The 18,256-nt window shown below is 50.5% G+C and overlaps 1 protein-coding gene across 1 annotated transcript; it reads right to left on the reverse strand.

Moving 5' to 3' along the window:
• Window positions 1–5,418: 5,418 nt before the first annotated feature.
• Window positions 5,419–17,531, reverse strand: MCM2 (minichromosome maintenance complex component 2). The gene is made up of 16 exons (XM_032994919.2): window positions 17,490–17,531; window positions 16,835–17,022; window positions 16,070–16,245; window positions 15,168–15,431; window positions 13,935–14,154; window positions 13,443–13,650; window positions 12,629–12,763; window positions 12,231–12,422; window positions 11,006–11,099; window positions 10,232–10,482; window positions 9,853–9,979; window positions 9,535–9,647; window positions 9,155–9,397; window positions 8,194–8,376; window positions 7,034–7,189; window positions 5,419–6,142 (listed from the first exon to the last, which is right to left on the reverse strand). The coding sequence occupies exons 1-16, from the start codon at window positions 17,493–17,495 to the stop codon at window positions 6,032–6,034; spliced, it is 2,667 nt and encodes an 888-aa protein (XP_032850810.2). The 5' UTR covers window positions 17,496–17,531; the 3' UTR covers window positions 5,419–6,031.
• Between the last annotated feature and the right edge of the window lie 725 nt (window positions 17,532–18,256).

The raw sequence follows: 18,256 nt of genomic DNA on the forward strand, positions 1-18,256 counted from the left end.
TCCCATCCCCAAAGCTGTACATTTCTCTCCTCACTAAAGCGGTGTTGATTGCTGCATTAATAGCCGTGCCATTCTCCTGCAGCAGGCTCTGACAGCAAACCTCAGCAGACTCCTAGAGGGCAGAGGAAAACAAAGCTACATTGAATTTGATTAAGGGGCCAGAATAACCTTTAACTGAGCCACCTGGGGCAAGGAAGCAGGCAACTCTGCAGCTGAAAACCCATGCAGTTTTCTTCACAGCCCAGGGGTCAGGGCTCCTCACTCCAGGGGAAGAGCAACCCAGTCATATTGCCCTGTTGGAGCTAGCATGCAGAGGGATTGTCACAGCCTTCCATTTGCCTGAGGGGTGACTACTGAGCTCCCAACCAGGAAGGAGAAAGGACTACACCTCTCCTGGATTATTCACATCATTTAAGTTGGGCTTCTGTACAGCACAAATTGGAGAGCCCTCTTATCTCTATGTTGAGCTCATCAACTCAGACCCTAAGCAGAGACCAAATGCCCTTCTGAAAGGGGATGGAAATGTAGATGTCACGAAGGCAGGTAAATGTCAGACCTTCTGAAGCTTGCTACTGGAGCAGAAGAATAAGGCACCTAAAGCCCAGAAGAGCCAGAAGGTTGGTGACAAATTGCAGGAGTTTTGGTCTTAGCTCTGCATGTTTAAGAGCCCAAATAAATGACTGTTAAGCCCTTGCTATGTAGTCTGAGGAGTGCACCTCAGGGAGCTGAGCACAATAACAGCCAGCAGGACAGGGACCCCCCAGTACCCAAGACAGATGAGCAGAGCAGCTCAGAATTGACAGTCAGATTCAGCCAGAAGTCCAGATCCTCAGAGAGGCTCATGGTGATGAAGCCAGTCCAACATCAAACCAGAAAGTCAATCCATAGGTCAGAGTTAAAGTTTGCTAGTGGCAACCATGGTCAGACACCATCCAGTGATCACTGGACAGTTCTATAGCAGCAGAAGAGAACCAAGGTAAATAAAATGGCCTATAGGCCACAGCCCAAAGCACTAGGAACCGCAACCAGACACAGCAAATGAGAAACCAGTACTCCCACCTCATAGCTCAAGCAGGAACTGAGGGTCCCAGGCTGAGCTTCAATAGAGCACCAGGGCCATGGGGGTGGGTGGAGGCCCCAGGTGAGCCCAGTTAGGGCAATTAAGGCCTATTAGTACTCTCAGGGCCCGGACAACATAAGCCTCTCTCCTTGCCCAGTGACTTGAGACAGGGGAAGGGAGTTTTTATCCATCAATGAGCAAAATATCTTTATTGGGAAGAACCCAGAGGTGATTTATACATTTCCTGGCTAAATCAAAAAGGTTAATGTTAGCTTTAGAGAAACTACTGGTTCTTTAATAGCTGGCTAAACTGGGACATGGGCATCTTCAGAGCAGAGGGAGCTGCCTGTATCTGAAGAGAGCTGGTGTCTGTTGGCTCTAAGGGGAGCCATGCATGGGCTTGTGGGGACTACTGGCACTTCTACATATATGTTTCCATGTGGTTTGATGGGACTGAAGCTCCTTGTCATCTTTTACACAGAACAGTTACTTTCAGTTCTCCCTGAGCACTAGAGATAACCCAGAGAAGAAACTTGGTACCTCCCCTGGGTTCCCCCCACAGCTTTACCTTGCCTTTAGAAGGAAGTGACTTGCAAGATGAGTAGAAAGGAGCATAGCCCTCTTCCAAGGAGCTTTTGCTCTAAAGATGCAGTGCTCAGCAGCCCCTCGAGGCTCCTTGCATATGTTTAGTTGTGGCCAAGGAGTATGCTAGATGGCTGGAGTCGTTGGCAGACCAGTGCTTCATGATAATGGAGACATTAAATCAGTCATGGCAGCAAGAACTGCATAATAGATGCAAAATACAGCAGAAGCCTGATCCAATTTTGGCTCTGCCTTGTTAAGTGGAAAAGTATTTTAGGAGATGGAAAAACACTAGGAAGTTGAGTGCATCCTCCCTGCAGCATGGCATGAGGGGTAACTGTCTGCAGTGACACCTGTATCTGTAGATACACATCTTTTGTAAACATATTCTCATACTGTCTTCACAGCTCAGCGATCACATCCTGGAATTCAGGTATTCAGTCAAGGTCAACAAGGACAGAGCCGTAAACACCTGAAATGGCCCTTTTGGTTGAACTGCAGCTGGTTGGCCTTCTCTAGGACAGGAAGATGACACTGTCCAACACAACTCAGCACAGTTACACTGGGTAAGTTCTTGTCAACCAGTTTCCAGGCAGCTCTTTAGTAAAAACACAGGAGATGGACAAGTGGGTTTCAGCCAAGGTTTGGCATGGGAGAAAGTGAAACACTGCTGGTCCAGAAATGCTGCATATGCTAATTTTTCCAAGTGGCTTTGGCATTATTTTGAGGGAAAAAAAAAAATGTATTACTGGAGGTAGAGCTTCCCCGACTCAAGGGGCATCTGCCATTTGACAAGCAGACTCAGAAACGGCTGCTAATACACTGGATATAACCCAAGACTTGCAGATGTAGTGTGTTCATTTATGACCAGAATAAAGGCAGAAGCTATCAAGGCTCTAAACCCTTGCAGGAGGTAGGAAAAAGCTTGCAGGAAGGGGAGGGGGCTTACTTGCCCCTTTTTCCCAGATCACATACCCTCACGTGTTAGCTGGTTATCTGTAGGTACCTGCTCACGTACCCTGCGCAGGCATGTAGGCATTGTTTGTATGTGTGTGTGTATATATATGCTCTGTGCTGAGCTAAGGTCAAACAGCTTTTTATGAGATGCAGAGAGCCATGCTGTTCTCTCAGGAGTGTGCACACAGCATGTTCAAATTAAACTGGATCAGGATCTGGCTCAGCACGCCCTTTTCAAATCAAGATGCTCTTCCAAACCAGTCTCACCCAGTATTTGCCAGCAGCCACAATCCCAATGGGGGAATGACCCCTAGAAGGGTCACTGCCTGGCTTTGAAAAGCTCTGTCTGCTTTGCAAAGAAACACCCTCATCATCTTCCACCTGAGGCCAGGAACAGCCTGTTGTGGACAAACCTCACCTCCTCAAGATTCTTGCTCTTGCCCCAGGTTGTCAGAGGCGCTGTGCAATGTTTGAATCACAGCACCAAGAAGCCCAGTGCTCGAGCTTGGTTAAATTATAGGTTGTCAGGGGAGCAACTCCTAGTTTCATGAGCGTGCGGCTTGGCTTGTGGATCTCCAGAGCCCTGCAGTAAAATCCTTGCTCCGTTCAGCTGGAACGTGCCCCCTGGCAAGGCAGTTCCTGTTTAAAGCAGCATCTGTTTTCATCCCTGTTTGCACCCCTGTCCAGACCAGGCACCTGATGCTGTCAACAGCCAAAACTTGCTCCAGGGAACCTGGAAAGCTCAGTGGCTGTGGGAGGAAAAACATGCCTTCAGACTGGCATTAACACTCCTCTGCACGGCTGATGCCAACATTAGCAAGGGCACAGCTGCAAGAATTCATTGCTCTGCTGGATGCTGGCAACACAACAAGGTGGGAGGGCATAGCTGCCTTTGTAGTACGGATTCAGGAGGAGGCAGAGTGAGCAAAGTGACAAACAAGTGACTCCAACAATGGCATCTCTCTGTCGCCACTACTCACACTGTGTGCCAAGTGAGGTGGGACCAGAGCACAGGAGGCAGAAGTAAGTTGTAGGACAAAACTGAAGGTGACTGTCAACAGCCCTGTCCAGGAGCAGGGCAAGGAGCTGGGAAAATCAGGAGTCCCACTCCATTGCTGTGTGTTGTCTCATGGTTTGTGGTGACATGCTTGGTCACATATTTAACTCTGTGTGGGTCACTACAGGTATAGCAGAGGCTTCACAAGGTTGCAAGTGTTTAGGAAGCATTTTGTTTCTAAAGTGCAACACAAAACCTCTTTCTCCTCCCACACCCAACATTCATCCCCACAACACACAAGTTCAGGTTGCTTGACAAGCTTGTTCCATCTCTGGTTTTGCCATCTCTGGGCCAGCACTTTCCCCAGCAAGGTATGTGGGTTCCCAGAGCTGGACAGAGCGCGCAAGTACTGGCAGTTGCTCTCCTGATGGATGGCCTCTGCCCATGGCTGCTGGCATTAGGAGGTGAGGTGCTAACAGCTCTGTGCCCAGCCCTGAAGAGCCAAGCTGGGCCTCACCCTGTGGTTCCAGGTATACAGCAGCTCTCCCATCTCCAGCACACACCCTACCCAGGCACACATGCAGGGGGCAAAGGACTAGCTCAGGCAGGGAAGGCATGCCAGAAAAGTGTCTTTATAGGCTGCCTACAAAAGCCCTGCTAGACAGAAACCCAGTGGGAAGGAAAAAAAAAAAACAGCCAAAACAGTTAAACAAATACACAGGAGGGAGCTGGCAGACAGAAAAGGCAACACACAGAGCCAGTTTCAGGCTGAGAGTCATGTGCTAAGCCCCCAGCAGGGTTCAAGCACTGCTAGCTCCGGAGCAGCAACCAGGCTGAGGACACACACATGCACACACATCACCATGACAAACCCCACCGTGCTGGCAGCCAGGGACACAACTGGTTGGCCAGCACAGAATTGCAGCAGCCAGCTTACGAATTCTCTAGAGTCCAGGCAGGAGAAGGCTGGCGATGCCTTATGGCCCTGTAAGTCTAGCCAGGCAAAGCACATTCACTGCAGACCTCAGCTGTGTCTTGGAGAGGGTTTACTGCTTCTCCCAGACTGGAATTCAAGTGGCAGCCAAGACATGAGATCAAGGCCCTTTAACCCAGGAGTGGGAAAGAAGGGAGGTGGGAGATATGTACTGTGATGGGACAGCCTCAAGGGGATACAAACGTTTACAGGAGAGAGTCGCAGCGAGGCATCAGAGCTCCAATAAGCCAGCAAGACAGGGAAGGAGCCACTGCAGGCAGGCCCTCGGTGGGAAAGGCAGCATTCGTGACACTGTCCTGCAGACAACCCTGTCCTGGTACCTATTCACGGTAAAGATGTGCAATAGCTGAGATCCCAGCACTGGCAGTTCTTATTAACTTGAAGAAGAGACACAGTATGTGTTTGTACCCAAACCCAACCCCACAAACTGCTGAGCAGCTGCTCAGCACCCAGGTTGCTCACTTACGCTCTTCTTTCCCCCTCTTGCGGCAGGAGTTCCCAAAAGGGGAGGAAACACCAAAGTATTGGGAAAAAAAAAATGTATTTAAAATGCACACAGTAAGAAAATTGGATGTGAACACTGAGCCCATCCTGTCCTCCCTGAACACCTCCAGCTCAGGACTGCTCCACTGCTACACCCAAAACCAGCACCACTGGTATTTCATCCTCAACAAATGGGTGTGAGAGCACTTTGATCCAGCCATAAAATTCCTATCTGCTGACAGCTGCACAGAGATAACACCCAGTAAGGCAGGAGAAGCCCCTTCCCTAAGGATTCTGGACACTGCCCAATACTTACTCAAGGAGCTTTCATTGCCCACACAGATATTAGAAATAGTTATGTTTTATTTCAGTTCTCATCTTCCTCTGCAACCCACCCTCTCTGGCAGAAACCAAGCACAAGGTCAACACATGTGGGCACCTGGGGAAATGTCAAGTGTCAGGCAGAAAGGCCTGGAGCTGAGAGGCTGGCTGGTTCACAGAGAGTTGAAAGCAGTCTCAGTTATCACCCAGCAGGCTGCACAGTCGCCAGAGATGGGAAAAGAGAATCCCTGTGGGTGCTTGCAATCCAAGAGGCATGGACAAGGCAGACAAATGATTTTTGAATGCTCCCACTTGGTCCCTCCTGCAGACGAACGCCTAACAACTAGCAACAAACAAACAGCAAACATGCTATTTATGTGGCCAGCAATTGTCTCCCTGTTGTGCAGAACAGTGAACGAAGCTGCTAAACAGACTTGGCTGGGCATTTAACTACTTAACTCTGTTCTATTTCCAAGGTCTTCAGCAGCTCAGCGTTCCCTTAATCCATAAGGCACAAAGCAAGCAAGAGAACGTGCAGCTTAGTTCCTCTTGATCGTGATCTTTGTAGTGCTCCTGGGAGGGCTGCAAGACAGAGGTCTCATCTCACAGGAGCATGTGGTGAACTCTGCTGCCAGCCTCAGAACTGCTGGACAATCAGCTTCCGCTTCACATCCCGGCTGAATCTGTTCATCTTGAACACTTCGCTGTCGTAGAAGGCAGAGAGGTTGTGGATGTTGATCTGCCGAGCCTGGGAGGAGGAGGAGGAGGGAGGGGAGAGATAAATGTTTATTTAAGAAAAATAAGAACAGTGTAGTTTTCCATAGCAGAGGCCACATAAAATCTGACAGTCAGCAATCTCTACTCTGCTCAGCAGGAACCAGAACTGCAGTAGCAGGGGAGGCCGCAGGTCAGGAGGAAGGGAGCACTGGCAGAGCTGAGCTGAGCAAAGAGAGGATGCTGGCTCAGCATCTGCCTGCTCTCAGCTTGTCCTTTTACTTCCACTAGAGCTAGAACATCACTACTATCCAAAAGCCCCTAATACCTCACCCAGTGGGAGACAGTTTTGCAGGACACCTCTGACTGGGGGTGGTCACACCAGCAGCACAAAGCTGGTGGCTCTGAAGTAATTACTCTGCACATTTGATGCAAGGAGCAGAAAAGCAGCAACCCAGGAATCAGATACTGCTTTAGTGCCAAGCAAGGTCAATACATTGCACGGAAAGGCAGAGCCAGGAGCGCAGCCTCTGGACCAGGATGAGGATGTATTAAGGAGGAGGAGGGTAAGCCTCAGGGGAGATTGGGAAAGTTCACATAAGCAGAGATTTTTCTGCTCATTGCTTCTTCAAACAAAGGTGCCAAGGGAACTTGTGTCTTCATTCACTTGCAAAGCACCAGCCGAACTGCAGGATTTACCACTCCAGCCCGAATGAAAACTGAGGAAGAAGAATATGGTGCTCGTAGAGAAGAGAGGACCACGGACAGATATGACAGTCCTGATTCTGGGTTAAATTGATTAACACCATTTTTTTCTGGAACCATAACTCAGGGAGAACAGTTACAAGTTGAGAACACCTCTGGTTTAGAGGCTGCAGAGAGCAAGAACCAAACCCAGAGGCAGCTTGTTACAATAAGCCTGTACCTTATCCAACAGGTCCTTCTCTGGGACTTCTACGGTGTCTTGCTGGGCCCCATAGCGGTTTCTCTGGTACATCACCTGCTCTGCCACCAGCTGCTTTAGGATGAACAGCAGCAACTCATTGTTGTCTCGCTTGAATGAAAGGTAGCGGGAGAACGTCTGGGAGGGAGGATAAGATGGGCCAAGAGGGTCAGAAACCAAGTGACACACTGCAGTCTGCCATGCCCAACAGGAACCAACCCCCTCCTCCCACAGAGCACAAGGGGAACCAAATGGCAGCGCTGTCACCTGCGCCCTTTGTGTCTCTCAAAGGACTTTGGCCTTGCCACCAGCAAGGGACTGTGGCATGTGCCACCAGCACATGCAGTTAATGCACAGCCCTGTTGCAGCCATGACATTCCTCTGACAGCTGCTCTTACACCCGTTAAACATCTCTGGAGGGGCCCCATTACCAGCCCTGGAGCCTCTCGGGGGCTGGCTGTGCACTGCTGTGGAGGTGTGCTGCCTGTGGGAAGGCTGGCTCTAGGGAAGGCACAGAGCACCTTCCCTTAACCCAGACTGTCCTGTGCCTCCCTGGCAGACACTCATGCGTGGATGGATGTTTGCAGCCAAAGAGAGGCCACGAGTTGTCCAGACTGAGGGCAGACACTTGGAGTGGATAAATGCCAGGCTGTGTCCAGCCAAGAGCTGATCAGAGCCAGCCCCTGCCACGCAGAGAAAAGGGCAGACTGTGCACTAAACCACAGTGAGTACTGCCCTGTGGTTAACTGTCCCCTGAGGAACCCTAGAAAAAACATGAAGAAACTGCCTGCTCGGGCTCAATCACCTGGCAGCAGCCACAGGAGTCCTGTGCCAAAACAGCAGGGAAGGTGTCAAAAAAGAGGAGTGACATGACAGTGCTTTCGATACAGAGGTTCAGGGCACACTTCCTTCTCAGCCCCAACTAAAACATTGCCCTGCCACAGGCTAACGAAGGGCAGTCACGTAGCAGTGCTTTCAGACTCACAGTACTCCATTTACACGGGCTCAGTGCCTGACTCTGCAGCACAGACCCCTGCAGAGCCTGAAAGTCTCTTCCCGCAGCCAGGGCAGTGCACAGAGGCTGCAGTCAAACTCACAGATTCTGGGGGGCAGCTACAGCCCTCAGCCCAGCCGGCGCTCACCTTGCGCATGCTCCGCATGACGCTGAATTTCTGCGTGTCGATGAAGCTCTCCAGCATCACCCGGATGGCCATGTTGACATCATCTTCCACCACATAGTCCCGCAGGTGCATGCGGGCGTGAGCCTCGGCCATCCGGATCATGGACTCAATGTGACGCACTGTGATGGGGATGCTGCCGGTTGCCTAAGAGGGGAGAGGAGGAGGCAGCTCCTTACTGAAGGATAAAAGACATGGGGCAAACAGGTGGCTTCTGGCCCAGGACCCACTTCGCACTGCTGGGAGCTGATCCTGGACCTCCGAGGATGTGCAGGCTAAGGAGGCTCTGCCACCTGCCGGCACACTCTGCATGGGGTGGTGCAGGCTCCCCACTCAACATTTTAACTCAGCAGGGTGCGAGGGGATGCTACGTGGGGTCCCTCTTTGCCATAATTCTGTGCCTTTCCAGGAACAGTAGTCTGTTTCCTCCAGCAACTTTTAGGAGGGGTTAAAGAAACAAAAAGTCAATTAAAAAAGAAAATACAGTTTTCCCAAGCTCCAAAAATCTCCCTCTAACCTCAACAAATTCCTTCTCCACTTGGAGACAATGATATGAGCCTGAGAAATCACACAAACAAAAAAGAAGGGCATTTCTACACAGAACGGCTCCCTGTAATGTACCAGGAGCATATGGGTCTGAGTGAATGCAAACATCTCCTGTGGGCCTGCTAGACTGGGTGACAAGAGGACTTTGTCATGACAGGCACTATGCATGTGTCCAGTCCCTCAGTCCACAGATCACCAACAGGCAAGACTCTGCATTTCAATGAAGAATCATCTGTTGAGCAGACACTGCAGGATCTGCCTGTCTCTCACAAACAGTGGCACAGACTTTTGTGATGGGAATGTGTCAACATATGCTGGAGCAGTCTCAGGCTGATTTGCAGTTTAGATACTTCTTCCCCACCTTCCTTAGTATTCTCACCATAGACTCTTTCCTGAGGTCACTGTACATCCGGGCCACCTTGTCCTGGTCCATCTGGTTGAGTTTGGGGTGGACCTTTTCTTTGGCGTAGACGATGTATTTCCTCAGAATCTCCTGGGGAATGGGCTCAACCCCGTATGTGTTGGGAAGAGTGACCTCATCGGCGTCCCCATTCACTGCCTCCTTGCTACCTGGGTGGTGCTTGACATGGCTGCCAACAACGAACCGGGCAAGCATTTCATCCTACAAGAAAGCAGTGGAAAAAACAGACACTGTAAACACTCACTGGATAGCAAAGCTCAGTGGGATGCTCAGCTGCAGTTGCCCAACAGCAGCATGACAAGCCCTGCACATGCTCAGATTCACAGCACAGCTTGTACCTGCACAGGGTCCACTGTGTCTCTCACCACACACAGGATATCGAATCGAGAAATGATGGGCTCAGACAGGTCTACATTCTCTGAGAAAGTCAACGATGGGTCATATCTCCCACCTGGAACACAGAGACAAGCAAAGTCAGACACAGGCTCTAGGGCTGAAGCTTTGAAGCAAGCATAGATGCCCCTGTGCAGAGAGACTTTACTGCTCGCTTGATCTGGAGAAACCAGGTGGAGGGAGGGGAAGTTGTGCCACAGTTCTCAAGACAGCAGGACTCATTCTAGAGGCCTGCGATGGTCCTGTGATCACTCAGCACTTACCTATGGGATTGGCAGCAGCAATAACGGTGCAGCGGGCTTGCAAGGATGTAACAATGCCTGCTTTGGAGATGGAAATGCTTTGCTGCTCCATGGCTTCGTGGATGCTGGTCCTATCTTGGTCATTCATCTATGACAAAGCAAGAATGACTTAAACTGAATCTATGTCTATACCCACTGCCCAATACACCAAGTGGAACCAGCTCCTCATGCTCTGGAAAGGTAGCAGATTGCACTAGAGACTAGTAAGAGCCTAAGCAAACTACAGGAATCTCAGTCAACTGGGAGATGGCACCCTGAGTTATAGTGTCTCCTCATCACAGACGTCACAGATGGTCCCTCCACAGCTAAGCCTCCCCACAAAAATGAAGGTAGGACTCACCTTATCGAATTCATCAATCAGACAGACACCTCTGTCAGCCAGCACAAGGGCTCCTGCCTCCAAAGTCCATTCCTTGCTGACCGGGTGCCTCTGGACATAGGCTGTGAGACCCACAGCAGAAGCACCCTGGCCAGTGGTGAAGATTGCTCTGCTAGACACCTTCTCTATGTACTTAAGAAACTGTGATTTCGCAGTACCGGGGTCTCCACACAGAAGCACATTGATGTCACCACGGACTTTATGCTTGCCACCTACAACAGTAATGGGAGAGACACATTGGCAGCTGAGCACACGGCTTGATAGCAACCTTGCCCTGAACACCACAAAGCTGAAGGGAAGGAAAAGAGTAGGCGGGGAAACCACTTTACAGGGAAGTTGAGGGAAAAAGAGTCAGCTTGGGAGGCAGTCATGTGTAAAATAGCATTTCTAACCTTGCTGAACATATCCTTCTAAGGAGACAGTGACATATCAGGACACCAAAAGGTCAAACCTCTGAAGGGGCATCAAACACAACCTCCTAGAGGAGGAGGGATAAAAACTTGCCCAGGTTTGCAGCAGGAGCTGTTTTCAATCTTACGTGTTTCTACTGTCACACCAGAGTTTTCAGTGTGATAAAAAAGCCACTTCCATCAGATATCCCACAGTCTGTTACCTCATATGTCACCAAGACACACAGGCAACTCTAACCACTCTCACTGCAACAGTGCAGACAAATCCAGATCTATGTGCCTTCAGCTGAGTGAAGGAGCCCCAAGTAACACAAGCGACACTCACCTGGGTTTTTGGGCTCTCCACCAAAGAGGGCTAAAGCCAAGCCCCTCTTTATATCTTCATGCCCATAAATAGATGGGGCAATGCTGGCAAAAATCTGAAAGGAAAACCAGAGGAGTTGTCCAGGGAATACCATTTCCTACTCTGGACAGAATTTGTCATGAACATCAGCAAGGTGCTGTATCTATGGTTACCCCTATGATACTGCTGTCTCCAAATTGTCTTTTATTATCCAAGGTGAGGGGGATTTTTCAAAGGTAACTACCCACCCACAGTCCCCTAAAGGAGCTTCACAAAAATGGTGCTGTTGGGACATGGCAGATTGTGTAGTCTGGTACTGGAAGCTGCTGTCACTGCCTCCACACTCCTGTTGTACTCAAAGCACATCACAGTGACTGGTATCAGCTGTTGCAAAGCTGGAGACCTTGATTTGAGACTTACTCCCTACACATGATAATGGTTAAATGGGCTACACCGCATACCAGTTGTCATCATGGTCAAATACTATGAACAACTGGCTTATTCTCTCAAGGGTATTCTGATAATAGCCTCATGCTGGAGAATCCTGATGTGACATTAGTCCTGGATCAACTGAAGCTGCTCCACCCACTGGGAGCAGGAGTCAATACAAAACGAGCGTGACCAAGGTAACAGAGTGAAGTCCCCCTATTACAGAGCTTAAATCTGACCCAAGAGAGGTTGATCATGCACCAATCCAGGAGCTTTGTTCTTTAAAGTACTGGATTCAGGTCTTGGCATGCAGAGAAAAGCAAAGCTAAGATCTCTACCACAGCTTAAGCTAGGTAATAACATCTCCTTATGGGGACTGGAGATGCAAGCATTGGCCCCTGAGAATACTTCCCCCACTTTTTCAAGATATGGGGAGAGAAAACAATGACCGGATATAAGCAGTGTCTGGGTGCCTCTCACTCATCTTCCAGCTCTGTTGTGATGTGGAAGGCTCAGAGAAGGAAGGGGAGAAACAGAAAATGTAACCCCCAAAAGTACAATGAAAGTTTCTTATTTACTTGCCTCCTATAACTCACTCTCATCAACAGCTCTCTGAGAGCTACAGAAGACCAGAAGACCATTCAGAAGGAACTGAGATTTCTAAAACTTTCTTTAACCACTGTTTACCCAACTGATACCTTTCATCACCTTCTGATCCAGCTGCCAGATGATGGCAAGCTATCAACAGGCAAAGAAGGGATGTCTGAGGCTGACCCACCTTCTCCCCAATTTGCTCATCCTTGGACAGACCCACAATCACTTTCACATCTTCATCAGTCAGTTCTCCAATAGCCAGCTTGTTGTCCTTCTTGGTGATGTGGTTGGCCAGGATCACAGTAGCAAACACTGGGAACCCGTTGGCAGTGTTCAAGGAGCCGTCATAGTTGTTGTGGTAGATCCCTGTTAGCTCCTGGGAATCAGGAGGTGGTATGTCAGTGCCTGCACAGTATGAAACAGCCCCCTCTCCATTTTAAAATACCAGTCTCAAAAGTAGCTGCCGAAGTGCATCTGAGGACAATCCCTCCCCACACCGCCAGAGGTGTACCCGTGATGTCATTGTCAGAGTTTAAAAACGCTCTGTGCTCACCCTGTACTTAAGTTCAACAATGTACTCACAATCTCATCCCCTGGCTTGCAGCAGTCAACCAAATCAGCGAGGAGAATGGCATCTTTGGAGCGGGGCAGCCTGCCGGCAGCTACCTTCCCAGGGCTCTCCTGGATTTTGATGCGCTGGTAGTTTTGATAGACTGTCTGCAGCAAGAAAACAGAAGTTACCCAGCAAGTCTGGTGGGCATCAGTACGGCTGATGCTTTTCAAAGGCACCTCACCAAAGAGGATCCATTCAAAGATTTACTATGCTTTGATTAGAAAACTATGGGCATGAGAGGATGGAGGTTGTGAGGAGCAATTCCAGGGTGTGATAGACAACAATGGGGACAGGAAAGCACTTTGCCACATCTCACCGCTGTGTTTCAGTCTCCACATTGTTTGTCCACACAAATACTGGAGCAGTTCCTGGGAGGAGAATGCTCCACTTGTGATGGTTAATGATATCAAAGCAAAAAATGAAAGCGAGGAAGCTCCACATCAATGATTTTGCTACTGTCCTCTAGTTTCCTTAGCTGGCAGATCAAGAAATACTGACCTAACTTGGGAAGGGGGAGAGCTGGGCAGTCTATGTCTGCATTTCTACAATATGGATATATAACTGTGTAGTACAGAGATAATTGTGGCGAAATATTCAACCCAAACACTTACAATGAGGCAATAAATGACTTTTGGCTGATAAATTGGGCAGATTCAGGTCAAGAGCTCAAACAAGACAAGATCTATCTTCACAGATCCCTGGGTATAGCACTAGACCCCACTCCCAGCACTGTTCCCAGAACTGAAGCCTGTTCAAAGGGTGGGAGCCAAGCACAGCTCTTACCTCTTCCATGTTGATTTCAAAGGGGCCAAGAGACTGACACTCTGGACAGGAACCAGGTTTCACCTCCTGATTCTGGGACTGGAAAAAGGGTCCCAGGATGAAGCTACACTTGCTGCAGTTGTATTTGACCATGCTGAGCTGTGGCAGGACCCCTGTGCAACTCGTCACCACTCCACTGGTCCGGATCAACTGATTCAAGTGCAGTTGCCTGAGGAAAGACAGAGATGCTGGATGCCTGCAGGGCACAGAAGGTGGAACACCCTACAGAAATACTCTTGCTACAAGGCACAACTCCCAGTAGGAGTTTTCTACCAAGGTTTGTATTTTACCTTGGGGACACTGAAAGTTCATCCTTAATATGACTTTTTTCCTGTAATAAGCTCAGTCACTCTGTTGGACTTATCCAGAGTTTTAGCTAGCAGATGAGTCATCCTGAGCACCCCAAAGCCTGCTGCTGGCCCCACAGCCACTGCTGGTAATTCTGCTCCTTACCTGAGTGACCGCAACTCTTCCACCAGAGGGAGGTAGGAGATACGGACATGAATCTCCTGAGCAATACGATCATATTTGGGGTACATGGACAACACCACTTCCTTGGCTGCCTCATCAAAGATCTTCAGCATTTCTGCAGGGGCCTCGGGCAGAAAGTAGGCAAGGACATGTTCCTGGGCTGCTAGATCCTCATAGTTCACCACCAAACTCTCTCTGTTCTCTAAGAAAAAGATAGGGTGAATTGTATTTTCAACCTGCTCACTCCTCAAGGATTGCAGAAGAGAGCCAGAACAGACAACCCTGTATCCTGCAGGCTGCAGTTTATAGATGCTGCACCTTCCCTGAAAAATGTTTAGAGCTCGACAATTTGAAAAATGGGTGGAAAACTTTTTGTCTGACAAATTCTTCATCAGTACCACACTCGTGATTGTTCTTCTCCAGTTCAGCACATATACTTCCCAGGCTCAGTGTTCCTGAGACTCAAAAGCCTCAGCCCAACACACAACTCTCCCACAGACCTCCAGGAAACAGAAGTTAATGGGAGAGACAACTGTGCTGAATGGCTGGCAAAAAAACTTGTGTGTCTTATGTTCCTGGAAAGGGACAAGACAAATGCCCTTTATCTCCTAGCTGTGTAACACTGACGCTGATCCATCACTCAGGCTTCTGGAGCTTCTGCCCCAATATATAGAAGAAATATGAACACCTGCAGTTACATGAGCTGCATGTGACAATTTCTGCTTTTAAAATTTATCAGTGACAGCCTTAATGACTGCTGCTTCTGGCAGCGCCTAGTCAGAATTCAAGGCTGCAACACTGACATGGTTTTCAAAGTCACAAGGTCTGTTTGTCCCCTCGCTGGATAATCCAGTTTCCAGTGTGAGAAAGTAACTGGCACAGACAGCAAGCAATTGTTGTCTCCTTCAGATCGCAAACTTGCAGACCACTGTCTGCTGCCCCACACATTCTTTTGCTAGCATTTCTATGATATGAATATTAATGAGCAGCAGACGCCAGGGGCCTTCTAATTAGTCAGGCAGAATCAAAGAAGACCACAGACATGTCTCCGTTATTCATTTATCTCCACCAGCATCCGAGCTTCTTAAAGTGCTGACTCAATGTCTGGGACAAACAGGGCAGGCAGAAAAAAATCCACCTATGGACTGGATCACTGCAAAGTACTGTGACCCACATAAGGAAGAGAAAGACTATTCTCTAATCACAGAGCCCTACCTTTGCACATGTCGCTGATCCTCTCCTTGAAGACATTGTGCCCATGGTCATCCACATGGGTCTTCAAGAAGTTCTTGAAGCGGTGGTAGATCTCAAGCCGGGGAGCTGCCATGGAAACCCACTCTCTTACTGAGTGCCCCTTCATGTCTTCCAGATTCTCAATGCTCTCAATCATGTCTTCATCTTCCTCTTCCATGCCATCGGCAGCCCGTTCTGCCAGCCTTCTCTTCCGTGAAGGACGCTCTTCATCTTCATCGTCACTATCTAAGGATTGGGAGGAAAAATCATGCAAGAGTTGGGATTCCCATTCCCACTCTTTGCATTAGTCATGTGGAAGCAAAGAGGTCGGAGCCTGGGATACAAACATAGAGCCATTCACGTCCAGCCTAAATCCAGTTCTAGTCTGGCTCCTACATGTACCACAACAAAAAGACTTTATGGGTGTGAATAAGAAGATTTGGATGCAGCAGGACACAGTCATGTCCATTAATGCACTGAGGTTGGAAGGCCAAGGAATGGGCTTCCAAGTACATCAAAGGCCCTCCCATCCAGCCCACAAAAGTCTCTACAGGAACATCAACGCTGACAAACTCCACAGGATACATACACTTGGTAGAATCCAAACCCTTGATACAGGCCCAGGATCCTGACTTTGTTCAGCAGTGAACATGCAACCAGAAGAACACACCAAATGAGCACCTAAGAAGCCCAAATCAAAGGGATTGTGCACTGTGGAGTCCAGCCAAGACTACAGCCAGAGATTTCACTGAGAGCCCAAATACCCTGAAGGTCCAGGGACCTCGCTGCTACTCTGAGGGTGAGAGTCCAGCCCCCCAAGGGCTGGCTTACAGTCAACCACACATAGATCAGCAGCCCGCTTGGTACAGCTCATCTGCACCTACCGTAAAGCAGCCCCCTCCTCATGCGGCCCATGCCCTGCTCCAGCTCACGGTCTCGCTGCCTCATCTCTCGCTCTGCGGCTTCCCGCTGGCTGGCAGTCAGCTCCTCCACATCTTCATCGTCCAGGGCCAGGCCCTCTGCTTCATAGACATCCAGCTCGGGGATAGGGCGGTAATCCCTAGCGCGCACACACAGCATGGAATCAGACAAGGTTCCAGAAAGCATTTCTCCAGCCCTTCTCTGGCTGCTGCTGGGTGGGTGTCAGGACGGTTGCTCTGCAGCAGGACTGAACAGTGTTGGGCAGGAAGGCACTTCACAACAGAAGATGCCCTGCAGCACAAAGGGCTCCAGCGCCAGGGTTATGAATGCCAGCATTCAAGCCTTTGTACTATAAAGTTCACCACCTTGCCAGCAGGCCTGGCTGAGTAGAAAAATGTTAAAATTTACACTTGCAAGAGTAAGGAGCTGGGCTGGATGCACATCACACAGCCAGGGAGATCCTGCTTTACCCACACCGGATCACGATGGCACTTCGCTCGCAGCTTGCAATATGCGTGTTTCTCCCAGGACTCAAGTTACACCATGCCCTGACCTTTCTCCACTGGCCAGCAGCTTTCTGGCTCCCTCGCCCCAGCTACCAGCCCAGCAAAGGGACCCCACCACGGCTGAGAGCCCCCGCCGTGTCGCTGCCTGCACTGACGCCCCGTTAGCAAAACCCCATCCCCAGACACAACGCCCCAGAAACTAGCTCCCATCGGTTTCCTTACCTTTCCATCCCTTCCCCGATGAGCTCTTCTCCTTCCTCCTCCTCTTCGGGGAGCCCCTCAGTCCCCAGGAGCCCTTCGGACTCATCCTCGAAGGGGGGCAGGTCCCGGCCGGGGCTGGATGTGAAGGGATCGCCCCGCCGTGAGCTGCGCGGGGGGCTGGTGGCCGCCGTCTGCGCCTCGGAGGAGTCCTGCAAGGACAGGGAGGAGAGGGTGAGGGTGGGGGATCCGGGGCACCCCCCTCCCCGGCACCGGGGACGCAGTGCCTCCGGGAGCCTCCGCCGCGGGGGCGGCGGTCAGAAGGGACCCGCGGATCATCGATGAGTCCCTCCGGGGGGGGTGTGTGTGGGGGGGTGTGTGTGGGGGGGGGGAGGGGAAGGCTAAAATAATTAGCTCTCATTGTAAATGACAACGGAAACGCTGGGGAGAGTGGTGGGGAAATCCTTCCTCCGAGCCCCGAGCAGCCGGAGCGGAGGCCGAGGGCTCCGATCCCCCCCGGCCCGGCTCTCTTCGCTGCAGGGCACATGGGAAACGTCCCTCGGCATTTCGGGTGTCCCCGGCGAGCGCACCCCCATTCGCCGCCCCATCGAAATCCCCTCCGCGCCCCGCGGGGGTGGCGCCCCCAAACCCGCTCGGCTGCCCCGGCCCCGCCGCTCACCGCCATCACCGCCGCCTCTTCCTGCCCAGCCGGATTCCGCGCGAAAACAGCCCCACGTGGTCGGCAAAAGCGCGCGAAACCTCATGAATAAGGGATAGGCTCGGGGGCGAGCCCCGCCCCTCTACATGAATATGGATGAGGGGGTGGGCGGGAACCTGGAGCGGGCGGTGGCCACGGCCGCGGCCAAGGGGGCTCAGGCGCCTGCTGGGCAGCAGTGGCAAACTTTGTCAAATATTTGGGCATTTCCCTCCGGGCTCGAGGGGGTTGCCTCCTGCCCGGACCCCGAGCCACGGGAGAGATCCCACTGGGAATTCCTGTGTTCATGTTCCCGTGTCTGCCTCTTCTGCAGCGAAAATCAAGTCTGCTTGACCAGGTTTGCCACTGACCCATGGGACAGCTGCTTGAGTCACCTTTATTCAGGTTCACTGTAAAACTGCAAGAGGTGGGAAGGGGGTTTTTGGCGTTCAGGTTTTTTTTTTTTTTTTTTTTGTGTGTGTGAGTCTGTAGGAAATAACAATATGGGGAGCTAATCAGAGCAGTTCTGAAGAACAGACACATCTGTCTGCAGCTGCTTGGTGCAGTGAGCAATGCCATTTAGAAGAGAAATTGAAGAAGAACAACTGCCCCATAGAAACTGGAAATGGAATTTAGAGAGGCAAAACAAGCAATGGACTGAAGCTTGGTGGTGAAACACTTCCGTTCCAGGCCACAGGTTCTTTCATAACAGTAGGTGGCTTGGATTTTGGAGATCTGTCTTCTCTGAAGGG

Source organism: Tyto alba, unplaced genomic scaffold (genome assembly GCF_018691265.1).
Source record: "Tyto alba isolate M040663 unplaced genomic scaffold, T.alba_DEE_v4.0 Super-Scaffold_3, whole genome shotgun sequence".
Taxonomy (NCBI): domain Eukaryota; kingdom Metazoa; phylum Chordata; class Aves; order Strigiformes; family Tytonidae; genus Tyto; species Tyto alba.

Excerpts from the sequence above, each read along its gene's own strand:
- MCM2 (XM_032994919.2), bottom strand. Across the intron at positions 13,651-13,934 it reads GAAGAGTTGCGGTCACTCAG|GCAACTGCACTTGAATCAGT; the intron begins GTAAGGAGCAGA and ends GTCTTTCCTCAG. Across the intron at positions 9,398-9,534 it reads ACACAGTGGACCCTGTGCAG|GATGAAATGCTTGCCCGGTT; the intron begins GTACAAGCTGTG and ends GCTTTCTTGTAG.